Here is a 15,643-nt window from a genome sequence, read left to right on the forward strand (position 1 = left end):
ATTGTTACATTTTTTACAAAAATGGTTTTATATTTGAAAGAGTGACAAAGATGGTGTGTGGGGGTAATTGCTTGATTGATTTTCACTCCCAAGGTGTGGGGAGCAACTTGCACTAGACTAAGTTACTGGAATTAAGACTTATTCTATGCATCTGCTCTCCCACAATATGGCGCTGGGAGAGGAATAAACAGCTTCTACGCAGCTGCCTCCAGTTCGACCAATAAACTGCAGGAGCTGCTCCTGATTGGAGGAGAGCAGCGTGCTCAGCGTGTGGGTAGCAGAGTTGGGATTGGTGGAAGAGGATTATAAAGGAGGAGAGAGACAACATGCACCAGGAACATCCGGATAACATCTGAGCAGCCCCCGAGAGAGCCTGCCGGCGGTGTGCCGCTCCTCCACGGAAGTGGAGAAAGTGGCAGGGGGAGCCGCCCCTCCACGGAGGTGGAGGGATCGGCAGCCAACCCGGGAAGGACCAGCAGCAAACCCGGGAAGGGCCAAGCAGACAAAAGAACAGCGCAGGGTCTAGTGTCGTTCCTCTGCGAAGAGGGGGAGCGACACCAAGGTAGCCACAAAACATCTAGGCAAAAGCCAGGAGCCACATGGGTGGTAGCCGCCCATATACCTGGGCTATCTTTCTGCTGCCTTCCCAGGCACATTATCAGGAAACTGGATGGGAAGTGGAGCAGTCAGGAGTAGATTCAACACTTTGATTTGGGATTTCCATGTTGCAGATAGAAGCTTAAGCATCTGTGCCATAACACTGGCCCTGTTGTTACCTTTGATGCTATTTCACAGGTCTCTGAGGCTCTTCATTTTCTTTATTCATTATCTTTTGTGTTCCTCAGACTGGGTAATTTCTACTGCCCTGTCTTCAAGCTCTGTGATTCTTTTTTCTGCAAGTTCAAATCTAGTATTGAGCTACTTTAAAGAAAGCTTTTCATTTCAGTTACTGTACTTTTCAATTCCAGAATTAGTTGGTACTTGGTGAGACATTATTCTCATACTTTTCTTTAATTCTTTAGACATAGTTTCCTTTATTCTTTGAACATATTCATAATAGCTAATTCAAGTCTGTACTAAGTCTAGTTTCTGGATTTCCTTAGAAACGGTTTCTGTTTACTTTTTCCTTGTGTACAGGCCAAATTTAGCATTTGCACATCTTGGAATTTTTTGCTGGAGAGGGGGTGGGATGGTGGGTATTGTGTATTCCTAAAGTTGTACTTAGGAAATTTGTACTCATTAGATAAAATATTCCTTTGGGGAAAAACAAAAAAAGGCAGAAAGAGAGAGCGCGCGCACAGGTGCGTGCACTTCCATTCACTGGTTCACTCCCCAAACGTCCACTATGGCCAAGACTGGACAAGCCCAAAGCTAGGTCCCACATAGGTGGCAGGGACCCAATGACTTGATCCGTCACTTGCTGTTTCCCAGGGTGCACATTAACAGAAATTTGGAATTGGGAACAGTCAGCCACCAAACCCACACACTCTAATACAGAATGTAGGTGTCTTAACCACTATGCCAAATATGCCCCCTGCCTCCCAACTTTTTTTTTTTTTTTTAAGAATTTGTTTATTTGGAAAGAGTTACACATGGAGTGGGAGAGACCAAGAGAGATCATCTATCCACCTGTTCATTCCCCCAGTGTCTGCAACAACTAGTGCCAAGCCAGGCTGAAGCCAGGAACCAGGAATTTTATCTGGGTCTCCCATATGGGTGACTAGGACCCAAACACTTGGGCCATCATCTCCTGCTTTTAGCAGGCCATCGGCAGGAAGCTGGATTGGAAGTGGAGTAGCCGGGACACGAACCGGTGCCAATATGGAATGCTGGCATTGCAGGTGGCAGCTTTACCTGCTATAAACATTTTAAGTATTATGCAGCCACATGCAGCTCTGGAAAATTGTATTCCTTCCCTCCCCAGGGTTTGTTGTTGCTGTTTGTTGTTTTATTTGTTTAGTGACTTTACTGGAATGATTCGTGAAGTATGTCATCTTTATTATGTGGGCAGAGCGTGGTAGTCAACTGATTGGACAGAGATTTCCTTCAACCAATAAATCTCACTGCCTTGGCTTATGTGTTATATATTACTAGGATATGCCGTCAAAACTTCTGTAGGCAGTTTACAACTCTGCTTTATCTTGTATTTTCTGCTTGTGCAGAGCTTCAAGGTCACCCAGAGGTGAGAGATAAGGGAGTTTTTAGTCACGTACACTGTTCTGCTTATGCACGTGGCCTTCTGGATTCCCAGGAATATGTGAGAGCTTTTCAAAGCTCCTTGTGGGCTTCTGTTTTATTTTTAAGATTTATTTATGGCTGGTACCCCGGCTCACTGGGCTAATCCTCCACCTGTGATGCTGGCACCCCGGGTTCTAGTCCTGGTTGCTCCTCTTCCAGTCTAGCTCTCTGCTGTGGCCCGGGAAGGCAGTGGAGGATGGGCCCTGCACCTGCATGGGAGACCAAGCACCTGGCTCCTGGCTTTGGATCGGCGCAGTGCGCAGGCTGTAACAGCCATTTGGGGAATGAACCAACGAAAGGAAGACCTTTCTCTCTGTCTCTCTCTCTCTCTCACTGTCTAACTTCGCCTGTCAAACAAACAAACAAAAAAGATTTATTTATTTATTTATTTGAAAGAGCTACAGAAAGGCAGAGATAACTCCATCCACTGGTTCACTTCCCACCTGGCCACAATAGCAAGGGCCAAGGCAGCCTAAAGCCAGGAACCAGGCGCTTCATCTGGGTCTCCCACATAGGTGGCGGGGTCCCAAACACTGGGGCCATCTTGTTCTGCTCTTCCCAGATCATTAGCAGGGAGCTGAATAGGAAGTGGAACAGCTGGGACATGAACCAGTGTGAACATGGGATGCTGGTGTCACAGGTGGTAGCTTAACTTGCTGTGCCACAGTGCTGGCCCCAGACTTCCTGTTTTCCAGTTTCAGTTTATTTATTTTTTTTTATTTTTTATTTTTTTAAGATTTATTTATTAGGAAGGCAGAATGAGAGAAAGATGGAGACACACACATGCTCACAGCATGCATGCTTCATCTACTGATTTACTCCTCAACTGCTCACAGTGGTCAGAGCTGGGCCAGGCTGAATGGAGCCTGGAACTCCATCAAGGTCTCCCATGTGGTTGGCCGGGGCTCAACCACTTTAGCCATCCTCAGATAATTTCCCAGGTGCATTAGCAAGAAACTGGATAGAAGTACAACAGCTGGGACTTGAACTGGTACTTTTATGTGGAGTGCTTGTGTTGCAAGCAATGGTTTAATGTGCTGTACCACAATGCCAATTCCAGCACTATGCTGTTTTATATAAGGGACTTGAGCAGGTTTGGATATCTGTGTGAGGTAGGGTATGTGTCATGAAGCCAATCTATCATGGACACGGAGGGATCTCACTGTCTCTCTGTGTCATATGACATAGAGTCATCCCTAGGGGTGACTCTGTGTGTGTGTGTGTGTGTATTTACATAGGTGGCAGCTGAGTCTTCTGGAGTGCTCATATTTGAGCATGTGTGTGTATAAAGAGAGGGAAGAAGGGACAGACTATATATATAGACACAGATACATTGTTCTATTCACTTTTTTGTGATATTTATGTAGTTATATGAATTACTTAGACTGTTTGGATTACTTTAATTTTTTTTTTTTTTGACAGAGTGGACAGTGAGAGAGAGAGAGAGACAAAGGTCTTCCTTTGCCGTTGGTTCACCCTCCAATGGCCGCCGCAGCCGGTGCGCTGCGGCCGGCGCACCACGCTGATCTGATGGCAGGAGTCAGGTGCTTCTCCTGGTCTCCCATGGGGTGCAGGGCCCAAGCACTTGGGCCATCCTCCACTGCACTCCCTGGCCACAGCAGAGAGCTGGCCTGGAAGAGGTGCAACCAGGACAGAATTTGGCGCTCCGACTGGGACTAGAACCCAGTGTGCCGGCGCTGCTAGGTGGAGGATTAGCCTGTTGAGCCGCGGTGCCGGACTGTTTGGATTACTTTAAAATATTTATTTGTTTATTTGAAAGGCAGAGTTATAGACAGATTGTCCATCTGGTATTTCACTTCCCAGATGACTGTAATGGCTGGGGCTGGGCCAGACCAAAGCCATGGAATTTTATCCAGGTAACCCATGTGGGTTGCAAGGACCCAAGTCCTTGGTCCATCTTTTAATGCTTTCCCAGGTGCATTGGCAGGGAGCTAGATTGGAAGTGGAGCAGCCAGGCTTGAACCAGAGCCCATGTGGGATGCTGGCATTGCAGTCTGCAGCTTAACTCACTATGTCACAATGCCAACCCTTGGATTACTTTTTTTTTTTTAAGGATTTATTTGTTTTATTTGAAAGGCAGAGTTACGGAGAGGCAGGGGCAGAGAATGAGAGAGAAAGGGAGGGAGAGAGAGAGGGAGGGAAAAAAAGAGAGAGAGAGGTCTTCCATCCTCTGGCTCACTCCCCACTTGGCCGCAACAGCCAGAGCTAAGCCAGTCTGAAGCCAGGAGCTTCTTCCAAGACTAACGTGGGTGCAGGGGCCCAAGGACTTGGGTCTTCTGCTGCTGCTGCTTTCCTAGGCCATAGCAGGTGCTGGATCAGAAGTGGAGCAGCCAAGACTTGAACTGGCGCCATATGGGATGCCATCCTTGCAGGCAGGGGCTTTAACCCACTGTGCCAACCCCCTGTTTGTCTTTTAAAAACAGGAAAAATACCCTCTAGGGAAGTCTGGATTTAGTGAATTCTGAAGTAACTTTTTGCTTTATTGGTGAGTTAGATAGAATAAGTTCTGTTCTTAAATCTGTTACAAGGTAGTCTTTTTAAGATGTAAATACATTGAATTCTAGGTGACTTTAGTCGAACTATGATTAATTAGAAACCCTTACAGAAAAATGTAGTAAATATAGTAAAGGAATGCACCTATGTTTTGAACGGAAACTGTTTAGACCAATCTGTAGCCCTTGCATGCTGCACTTGAATGACCCCACTGAGCTGCTCTTTTATTTTTTTATTTTTTATTTTTTAAAAATATATATTTCTTTACAATCCTTTTAATATCTGTAGAATCTGCATTGATGTCACCTCTGTCTTTCCTTTTTTTTCCCTTAGATTTATTTATTTATTTGAAAGAGTTACACAGAAGGAGAGGCAGAGAGAGAGAGAGAGAGAGAGAGGGAGGGAGGGAGAGAGAAGTCTTCCATTCACTGGTTCACTCCCCAATTGGCTGCAATGGCCGGAGCTGTGCCAATCTGAAGCCAGGAGCCAGGAGCCTCCTCCGGGTCTTCCCATGCGGGTGCAGGAACCCAAGGACTTGGGCCATCTTCTACTGCTTTCCCAGGCCATAGCAAATAGCAAATAGCTGGATCGGAACTGGAGCAGCCGGGCCTTAAACTGGCACCCATATGGGATGCCAGCACTGCAGGCGACTGCTTTACCGGCTATGCCACAGCGCAGCCCCTGAGCTGCTCTTTTAAGAAAAAGTGACTCCTAGCTTGCTCCTTTTATTTAGTGTTAATTGCAAAATTTGTTTTACGAAGAAAGATTTCATTTTCTTGATAATATTGCAGATCGTTAATAATATGACTTAACGTGGCAGATGTTGGTCTTTGAGGAAGATAGCACTTATATTTGAGTATTATACAGTGAGCTTGGTACATTCTTTACAATGAATGGCAATCTTTTTTATCTTTTTTTTTTGAAGCTTTATTTACTTGAAGAACAGAGTAGGGGAGAGAGAGAGATCTTCCATCTGCTGGTTCACTCCCTAAATGGCTGTAACAGCCAAATCTGGACCAAGGCTGAAGCAAGGAGCCAGGAACCCCATCTGAGTCTTCCATATTTGTGGCAGGGGCCCAAGTACTCAGGCTGTCCTCTGCTGCTTTCCTAAGTGCACCAGCAGGAGACTGGATAGAAGCAGAGCAGCTGGGATGTGAACCATTACTCCAGTATGGGATGCTGACATCATAAGTGGAGGTTTAAGCAGCTCCACCACAATGCTGACACCTTGATACTCTTTTTTTTTTTTTTTTTTCCTGCTGTCCTTTTTTTCTTTCTTCCTACAATGTTAGATGGCAGCTGGGTCTGCTGGAGTGGTCATATTTGTGTGTGTGTATATAGATATAGGTATGGATGGTGGGGTAGAAAAATCTGTACTTTGTATGTTTTCTATGTGCCTCTTTTATCTGGTCCTTATTGTCCTAACTGCCGTCCTGTTTACCTCTAGAGTTGGGAGTAGAAAGGGATCAGAATAGACTGCTGGAAATCCCTTCTTCCCAGATCGATTTATTGAGCATTTATTATTTTTCCAATCTTTTTTAAGTTCTTTGAGATTTATATTATTTCACTAAATCCTTTTTACAGTGCCAAGAAGTAGGTAGTATTTTCTCCATTTTATAGATGAGTAAGCCAAATTTGCCCATGTTCATTCACATAGCTAGTAAGTAGCAGTTCTGGATTTGAATATATGTATATTTTGTTTGTGCTGGAGCTTGCCGTCTGCAGCTGGTGTGCCATATTGAGACTGCTTGTTTTTTAAAGTTTTTTTTTTTTTAAACTAGTTGTCAACACTTTTAAAAGATAGGGAGACTTCACAAAAAGAAATTATATTCCTGATGTCTGCGTTTCCATATTCCAGCAAATTCTTGGAACTTGCTAGAAGCCACACCCTGTGGAAGGGCCATTTCTTTTTCTTGTTTTATTTTTATTTTTATTTTTATTTGAAGTGCTGGTGCTGTGGTATAGTAGGCTAAGTCTCCGCCTGCAGCGTCAGCATCTCATGTGGGCGCCAGTTTGAGTCCTGGTTGCTCTTCTTCCTATCCAGCTCTCTGCTTATGGCCTGGGAAAGCAGTGGAAGATGGCCCAGATGCTTGGGCCCCTGCACCCATATGGGAGACCCAGAAGAAGCTCCTGATGACTGGCTTTGGACTGGGTTGGCTCCAGCTGTTGCAGCCATTTGGGGAGTGAATGAGTGGGTGAAAGACCTTTCTTTGTCTCTCCCTCTCTCTGTCTATACTCTGCCTCTCAAATAAATAAATACATGTTTTATTTTTATTTTTAAGATTTATTTACTTATTTGAAAGATTTACACTAAGAGAAGAGAGGCAGAGAGAGAGAGAGAGAGAGTGTGTGTGTGTGAGAGAGAGATCTTCCATCTGATGGTTCACTGCCCAATTGGCCACAATGGCTGGTGCTGCGCCAATCCGAAGCCAGGAGCCAGGAGCTTCTTTTAGGTCTCCTACATGGGTGCAGGGGTCCAAGGACTTGGGCCATCTTCTACTGCTTTCCCTGGCCATAGCAGAGAGCTAGATTGGAAGTGGAACAGCCAGGTCTCGAGCCAACGCCCATATAGGGCCACAGTGCTGGCCCTATAAATACATCTTTTTAAAAAAAGATTTATTCATTTGAAAGGCAGAGTGACAGAGGGCGTGAGACACAGAAAGAGATCTTCCATCGCTGATTTACTCTCCTGGTGGCTATACTGATCAGGACTAGGAGCCAGGAATTCTATCCAGGTCTCCCACGTAGGTGGCAGGGCCATCTTCCATTGCTTTCCTAGGCGTATTAGCAGGGAGCTGGGTCAAAGACAGAGCTGCTGGGAACTTGAACTTAAGTTCTTGTCTGGGATGCTGGCATTGCAAAGCAGAAGTTTTACCCACTGAGCTGCAACACCAGCTTCTGGGACATTTCTTTAAATTGACTTTGAAAGAGCAGAGAGAAATATTTTGTTGAAGTCCAGGGGCAGGCGTTTGCTTCAGCAGTTTAGTGACCACTTGACATACTGTATCTGGTTCTAGTCTTGGTTCAGCATCTGATTCCAGCTTCCTGCTAATGCACAGTCTGGGAGGCAGGAGGTGGGAGGTGATGACTTTAGTACATGAGTCCTTACCAGCTACTTGGATGGGAGATCCAGATGGAGGCCTGACTCTTGGCTTTGTCCTGACTCAGGCCCAGCTCTTGCAGCTGTTTCTGTCTGTGTCTCATATATAGGTCTATAATTCACTTTGAGATAATTTTTTAAAAAGATTTATTTATTTATATGAAAGTCAGTTAAGAGGGAGGGCAGGAGAGAGGGAGAGAGAGAGAAATCAATCCTCTATCGCTGATTCACTCCCCAGATAGCCACAACAGCTGGGACTGGGCCAGGCTGAAGCCAGGAGCTTTTTCTGGGTCTCCCACATGGGTGCAGGGGCCCAAACACTTGGGCCATCTTTGCTGCTTTTCCCAGGCCATTCGCAGGGAGCTAGATCAGAAATGGAGCAACTAGGACACTAGTTGGTGCCCAGACTGGATACTGGCATCGCAGATGGCACCCTTACCTGCTACGCCACAACGTTGGCCCTGAGGTAATTTTGTACATAGTATGAGGTTAGGTTAGGGTTCTTTATTATTGGCATATGAATATTTATTGTTTCTGCACTATTTATAGAAAAGACTATTCTTTTTCCTACTGATTTGGCTTAGACATTTTAAAACAGTCTCTCTGTCTCTCTCTCTGCCTTCAAATAAAATGAAAATATACCACAATTAAAGAAAAAAGTAGGGTAGGCATGTGCTGCTGCAGTTGTTACCCTTTGGGATGCCTGCATCCCATATCAGAGTGCTTTGGTTCAAGCCCAAGCTTGGCGCCTGATTCCAGCTTCCTGCTCATGTGTGTCCTGTGAGGCAGTAGGTTATGATGGCTCAAGTAGCTGGTTTCCTGGCATGCTTGTGGGAGACTTAGACTGAGTTCCATTTGGCCCAGCCTTGGCTGTTGCAGGCATTTGGTGAGTGAACCAGCAGGTGAACATTTCTTTTTGTCTTTCTGCCTTTCACATAAAATGAAAATAAATAAATATAGTTTAAAAATTGACATATATGTGTATAGTTAATTAAATTCATACGTATAACTTTTTATAAAAGATTTATTTATGTATTTGAAAGGCATAATTACAGAGTGAGAGAAAGAGAAAGAGATCTTCCATGTACTGATTTACTCCCCAGGGTGTACATTAGCAGGAAGCTGGGTGGGAAGTGGTAGGGAAACTCAAACCCCAGCTTTCTGATATGGAATGTGAGTGTTCTAACCTCTATACCAATTTAAAGTTTCACTTATACACTGAACATGTTTATATTCTCCTTATCTATAAATTAGCCAAATCTTAAGTCTTTTCATAAATGAATAAAAATGGCATTTCAGCAAATATGGTACTGTAGCAACATTTTAGTTTCTGTTTTGAGAGTGTATACAATAACTTATTCAATCTGTCTTCTGTTGATATGACACTGTTTGCTTATAAATGTTTGAAAAAATATGTTTCCCTCCATTATGACTGGATAAATTCAATAGTCATCAATTTGCTATTTTTAAAAAATATTTTACCAAATAACCCTTCAAATAATCCCTAATCAACAGTGGAGGAGATTACTGTATTATATTCTAGTGATTGATTTTCTTGTTTCTTCCAATAAGTACAGTTAGCAAGGGCATTAATGAAAACTAGACATCTTTTTTTTTTTAAGGATTTATTTATTTATTTGAAAGCCAGAGTTACAGAGAGGCGGAGGGAGGGAGAGAGAAGGAGAGAAGGAGAGAAGGAGAGAGAGAGAGAGAGAGAGAAAGAGGTCTTCCATTCGCTGGTTCACTCTCCAATTGGCTGCAATGGCCTGACCTGGGCCAATCTAGTCTGAAGCCAGGAGCCAGGAGATTCTTCTGGGTCTCCCACGCAGGTGTAGCGGCCCAAGCACTTGGGTCATCTTCTACTTCTACTGCTTTCCCAGGCCATAGCAGAGAGCTGGGTGGGAAGTGGAGCAGCTAGGACTTGATCCAGCACCCATATGGATGCTGGCACTGCAAGCAGTGGATTTACCTGCTATGCCACAGCACCAGCCCCTAAAAACTAGACATCTTGAAGAAATAGATAACGTGGTAGCTGTAGTTGTCTCCTCTGTTACTGTAATTAATGAGATGAGCTTTGTTCTGTTTTTCACTTTAACGTTTTAAATGAAAAATAAAATTGAATTAGTATATTAGAGATGTTAATGAGCCCAATTTTTAATGTTAAGCACTTAATATTTGCACTTTTCTCTAGAGACTTATGGAGGTATTAGTTTTGTTGTTTTATCATTGCTGTACATGCTGTTGAACCATGAACCCTCCCTCTGTACCATAAACATTTATTGAGTGATAAGCTATGGGCCAGGCCCTCTTCAGTCTTTATCTTGTTGGTCCTTTCTGCCTTACTTGGAACTGTTGATTCCCTGGCTTTTGGAAAACACATTCTTCGGTATCTGCTTCTGCCCTTCTTACATTCCTTATCAACTTTGTTCCTTTTTAGACAGTGTAAACATTGATTTTTCCAGTGTGTGTTTCTTGTGCTTCCTCTGCATGGCTTTCATTACTACCTGTATGTTAATGACTCCCTTGAAACTCAAGCTTCACATTTGTAATTCTATATACCCAATGCATCTGCGTAAGGTCTTTTACTCTCATTGTCCTTAACAGAGATTATCATCTTTTCTCCCTGATTTATTCCTTTCTTATGTTTCCTGTCTATAAGATAATGCTATCCTTAAAGTTTTCCAGGACATGGGTGAATTTTTTCCTTTTTTTTTTTTTTTTTGACAGGCAGAGTGGACAGTGAGAGAGAGAGACAGAAAGAAAGGTCTTCCTTTTGCCGTTCGTTCACCTTCCAATGGCCGCCGCGGCCAGCGTGCTGCGGCCGGCGCACCGTGCTGATCCGATGGCAGGAGCCAGGTGCTTCTCCTGGTCTCCCATGGGGTGCAGGGCCCAAGTACTTGGGCCATCCTCCACTGCACTCCCTGGCCACAGCAGAGAGCTGGCCTGGAAGAGGGGCAACCGGGACAGAAACCGGCGCCCCGACCGGGACTAGAACCCGATGTGCCGGTGCCACAAGGCGGAGGATTAGCCTAGTGAGCCGTGGCGCCGGCCGACATGGGTGAATTTTTGGCTCAGTGGTTAAGATGCCTCTTGGGATACCTGCATCCCAAAGCAGAGTGCCTGGGTTCCAGTCACAGCTCTGCTTCCTGCCTATGTGTATCTTGGGACACAACACGTAATGTCTCAAATACTTGTGTCCCTGCTATCCTTGTGGGAGCCCCAGATTATGTTCCAGCCTCTTGACTTTAGCCTGGCCTAGCCATGGCTGTTGGTGGAATTAGGAAGTGAATCAGTAGGTGGAAAATTTCTGTCTCTTTTTCTCTATCTTTCCAACAAATAAACAAGTTTCCTAGGATAGAAACCTAGGTATTATTTTTGGCCTTCTCTATTCGCAGTGAAGCTTCAGGTTCTGAATTTTTCTTCTTGATATTTTCCAGATGTAGCTGCTGCTCTTGTGGCAGTCTACATACCGCTTTCCAGTTTTGTAGTATTGTCTATGCTATTGGTAGACTGAGATATCTACATTGTATCTGACTGTGTTGTTTCTCTTCTGCCTGGAGTTAGTATTTGAATTGTGTCTGAAGGTATATCCCTTCCTTACTAGGACTGAACAGTCTCTGTGACTTGGTCTCTGCTTCTCTAGGTTTATTATTTACTATTCTCATTCTAGTAATATGCGATACCTCTCTGTACACCATTGTCTTCTGATGGAAGTTATTCCCTCTGCCTGTGTCCCTGTGCTTGGGTTAGCCTTTACTTTTTTTTTTTTTTTTTTTTTTTTACAGGCAGAATGGACAATGAGAGAGACAGAGAAAGGTCTTCCTTTTCCGTTGGTTCACCCCCCAATGGCTGCTGCGGCCGGCGCACTGTGCCGATCCGAAGCCAGGAGCCAGGTGCTTCCTCCTGGTCTCCCATGCGGGTGCAGGGCCCAAGCACCTGGGCCATCTTCCACTGCCTTCCCGGACCACAGCAAAGAGCTGGACAGGAAGAGGAGCAACCGGGACAGAATCTGGTCCCCGACTGGGACCAGAACCCGGTATGCCGGCGCTGCAGGCGGAGGATTAGCCTTTTGAGCCGTGGTGCCGGCCTACATTTCTTTTTTTAAGATTTATTTATTTATTTATTTACTTAAAAGTCAGAGTTAAAGAGAGGAGAGGCAGAGAGAGGTCTTCCATCCACTGATTGACTCCCCAGCTGGCCACTATGTCTGGAGCTGTCCTGATCCGAAGCCAGGAGCCAAGGTCTTCTTCCGGGTCTCCCACGAAGTTGCAGGGGCCCAAGGACTGCTTTCCCAGGCCATAGCAGAGAGCTGGATTGGAAGAGGAGCAGCTGGGACTGGAACCAGTACCCATATGGGATGCCGGCACTGCAGGTGGCGACTTTACCCAATATGCCACAGCGCCAGACCCAGCCTTTACATTTTAATATAATCCTCCTCTTCATTCAGACGCCTTCTGTTTCTTTCAGCAGTGCTCTAAGGTACCATTTTTTGCCTCCATTGTGATTGTGGTACTGACTACATATTTATTTAAAAGGTACCTATTTCTCTATCCTGTAGACAGAGATTTTTCTAACAGGGAAAAAAAAGTTTTCAGTGCCTAAAATAAGTAGAGACTCAGTAATCTTTTTGTCTTTTAAAGTGGGCATCTAAACATTTTAGGTGGTTATTACATCTACTTAGAAATTATTTTCTTTGTATGTGTTGACAAAGTGTAAGCTAAATTTAGAGACTGTCTTCCATGTGCATCAAGAGATGTGCTCAAGATGTACAAATAATATATTTTTTATCACAAAGGGAATGAGTATTGCAGCTGAAAACATTAATGCTGGAGACCAATGCTATTTAGCTTACCCATCATTTGATGTGTTTGTTACTTCTTTCTTGCCCCTTCCTAAAATTTCTATGCGTATTTATAGTGTGTCTTAAAAATAGCAGGTCAACAGTTTGCATCCTTTTTTTAATATTGGATTTGAAAATTAGAATCATGAGTAAATATCATTGGATTTGTTGTATTTTCCAGTATTACATGAGAAAAGTAATATTTGCCAATTTTTCTTTGAGATCAGATTGAGAAAAGGTTTTGAGACATATACTTTATCTCCTGGTTTCTTACTTATCTTCTTTTTCTGAATTGCAGTTACCGATGTGGAGCTAAAACGACTCAAAGATGCCTTCAAGAGGACCTGTGGACTCTCATATTACATGGGTCAGCTCTGCTTCATCAGGGAAGTGCTTGGGGACGGAGTACCTCCGAAAGTTGCTGAGGTAATCCTCACATTCCACATTTCAGATAGGCATCCAACAGCCTAAGTTCTTGAGGCAGCCTCCTGATCTTAACAGACTGAATCTTCCCTGTAGTTTTTTTTTTTTCATGCTGTGTAGATAAACAGTCTTGTGTTTTTTTTGTTTTGTTTTGTTTTGTTTGTTTCTTTGTTTGTTTGTTTTTTGACAGGCAGAGTGGACAGTGAGAGAGACAGAGACAGAGAGAAAGGTCTTCCTTTGCCGTTGGTTCACCCTCCAATGGCCGCCGTGGCCGGCGTGCTGCAGCCGGCGCACCACGCTGATCTGATGGCAGGAGCCAGGTGCTTTTCCTGGTCTCCCATGGGGTGCAGGGCCCAAGCACTTGGGCCATCCTCCACTGCACTCCCTGGCCACAGCAGAGAGCTGGCCTGGAAGAGGGGCAACCGGGACAGAATCCGGTGCCCCGACCGGGACTAGAACCTGGTGTGTGGGTGCCGCTAGGCGGAGGATTAGCGTAGTGAGCCACGGCACCAGCCAACAGTCTTGTTTTAGATGTCAAGATGGCTTGTTCTTAGAGGCCAAATGGGAGTACTGCAGAGCTGCAGTTCTGCCTCTCTTTTACTTTTGAGTTTCAATAGTCACTTATAGAACCATTTATATGTTTGACTTCTAATTCTTAGAAATTTCATTGCATTGACATGGATTTTTTCAAAAAAGATTTATTTATTTATTTGAAAGGCAGAGTTAGAGAGAGAGAGGTCTTCTACCTGCTGGTTCACTCCCCAAATGGCCACAACAGCTGGAGCTGGGCTGATCCAAAGCCAGGAGCCAAGAGCTTCTTCCATGTCTCCCATGTGGGTGCAGGAGTCCGAGGACTTGGGTCATCTTCTACTGCTTTCTCAGGCAACAGCAGAGACCTGGATCAGAAGTGGAGCATCAGGACTCAAACCAGTGCCCATATGGGATGCCAGCACTGAAGGTGGTGGCTTTACCTGTTACACTACAGCAGTGGCCCCTGACAAAGATTTCACACACCACACACACACACACACACACTCACTCACACACACACAGAGTGTGAGAGCAAGAGTGGGGGTGGGGGAGAGGCCAGCGCTGTGGCACAGTGGGTTAACACCCTGGCCTGAAGTGCCGGAATCCCATATGGGTGCTGGTTCTAGTCCCAGCTGCTCCTCTTCTGGTCCAGCTCTCTACTATGGCCTGGGAGAGCAGTAGAAGATGGCCCAAGTTCTTGGACCCCTGCGCCCACGTGGGAGACCCAGAAGAAGCTCCTGGCTCCTGGCTTCGGATGGGCGCAGCTCCGGCCATTGCGGTCAACTGGGGAGTGAGCCAGTGGATGGAAGAGCTCTCTCTCTCTCTGCCTCTCCTCTCTCTGTGTAACTCTGACTTTCAAATAAATAAATCTTAAAAAACAAAAAAGAGATAGAGATAGAGACCAACGAAGCTCACTTCTGGTGGTTCACTCCCCAGATGCCTGCAATAGCTGGTCTGGGCTAGGCTGAGGGAGGAGCTGGAACTCAGTTTGGGTCTCCTTTGTTGGTGGTAAGGAGCCAACACCTGCTGCCTCCCAAGGAGTGCATTAACAGAAAGCTGGAATTGGAAGTGGAGCTGAAATTGGAACCCAGGCACTTTTATATGGGCTGCAGGTGTCCCAAATGGTGCCTGAATTGTTAAGCAAAACACCTAAACCTTACTGACATGACATTATTTATGTTATATGAGAGAGAGAGAGAGAGAGAGAGAGAGAGAGAGAGATCAATCTCCTATCTGTTGGTTAACTCCCCAAGTATCTGCAACAGCTGGGGCTGGACCAGACCAAAGCCAAGTGCTAGGAACTCAGTCTGCATCTCCTTTGTATGGATGGCTGAGACCCAACTACTTGAGCCAGCATCTGCTGCTTCACAGGGTGGTGGGTATTAGCAAGAAGCTGAAGTTGGGAGCAGAACTACGACTTGAATGCAAGCACTTTGATATGGAATATTATGCTAAGTACCACTCTACTAAAATTTTTGTGGGATGAGTATGTTTTATAAATTTTGGGTTAAAGAAAACTTTTCTGTGTAGTGGAACCTAGTTAATTCTATAAATTTGAAGTTGTAAATTAAACATCAGTTTATGGAAACTTAATTTAAATGCTACTAAAATTTTTAGGTAGGGGCTAGTGTTGTGGCACAGCAGGGTATGCCGCTGCTTGCAAGGCTGGCATTCCGTATGGGTGCAGGTTGGAGTCCCAGCTTTTCAACTTCCAATCCAGCTCCCTGCTAATGTGTCTGGAAAGGCAGCAAATGATGGAATAAGTGCACTGCCCCATGTGGGAAACCTGATAAAGCTGGCTTAGCTCGGCCCAGCCCAGGACTTCGCAGCTATTTGGGAAGTAAACCACCTGATGGAAACCATCTTTCTGTCTTTCCCTCTCTCTCTCTTTTTCTCTGCTTTTCAAATAAATAAATCTTTAAAAAAAATTTTTTTTTTTTTAGGTAGAGGTAAACTGTACTAAGTTGATGTAAATTTTTACTTTATAAAAATAAATT

At 44.7% G+C, this 15,643-nt stretch overlaps 1 protein-coding gene across 10 annotated transcripts in view; it reads left to right on the plus strand.

The window, feature by feature from the left end:
* The window catches only part of USP32 (ubiquitin specific peptidase 32), a 213,024-nt gene that overhangs the window by 37,349 nt on the left and 160,032 nt on the right, over positions 1–15,643 (plus strand). For all 10 annotated transcript variants that reach the window (XM_089317328.1, XM_089317329.1, XM_070061012.2 and 7 more), the window contains exon 2: positions 12,991–13,118. In XM_089317328.1, the coding sequence (XP_089173454.1) occupies positions 13,056–13,118 (63 nt within the window). In that variant the 5' untranslated portion in view covers positions 12,991–13,055. The remainder of the gene's footprint in view (positions 1–12,990; positions 13,119–15,643) is intronic.

Source organism: Oryctolagus cuniculus, chromosome 17 (assembly GCF_051225735.1).
Source record: "Oryctolagus cuniculus isolate XC-2025 breed Fujian yellow rabbit chromosome 17, ASM5122573v1, whole genome shotgun sequence".
In the NCBI taxonomy this organism is placed as follows: Eukaryota; Metazoa; Chordata; class Mammalia; order Lagomorpha; family Leporidae; genus Oryctolagus; species Oryctolagus cuniculus.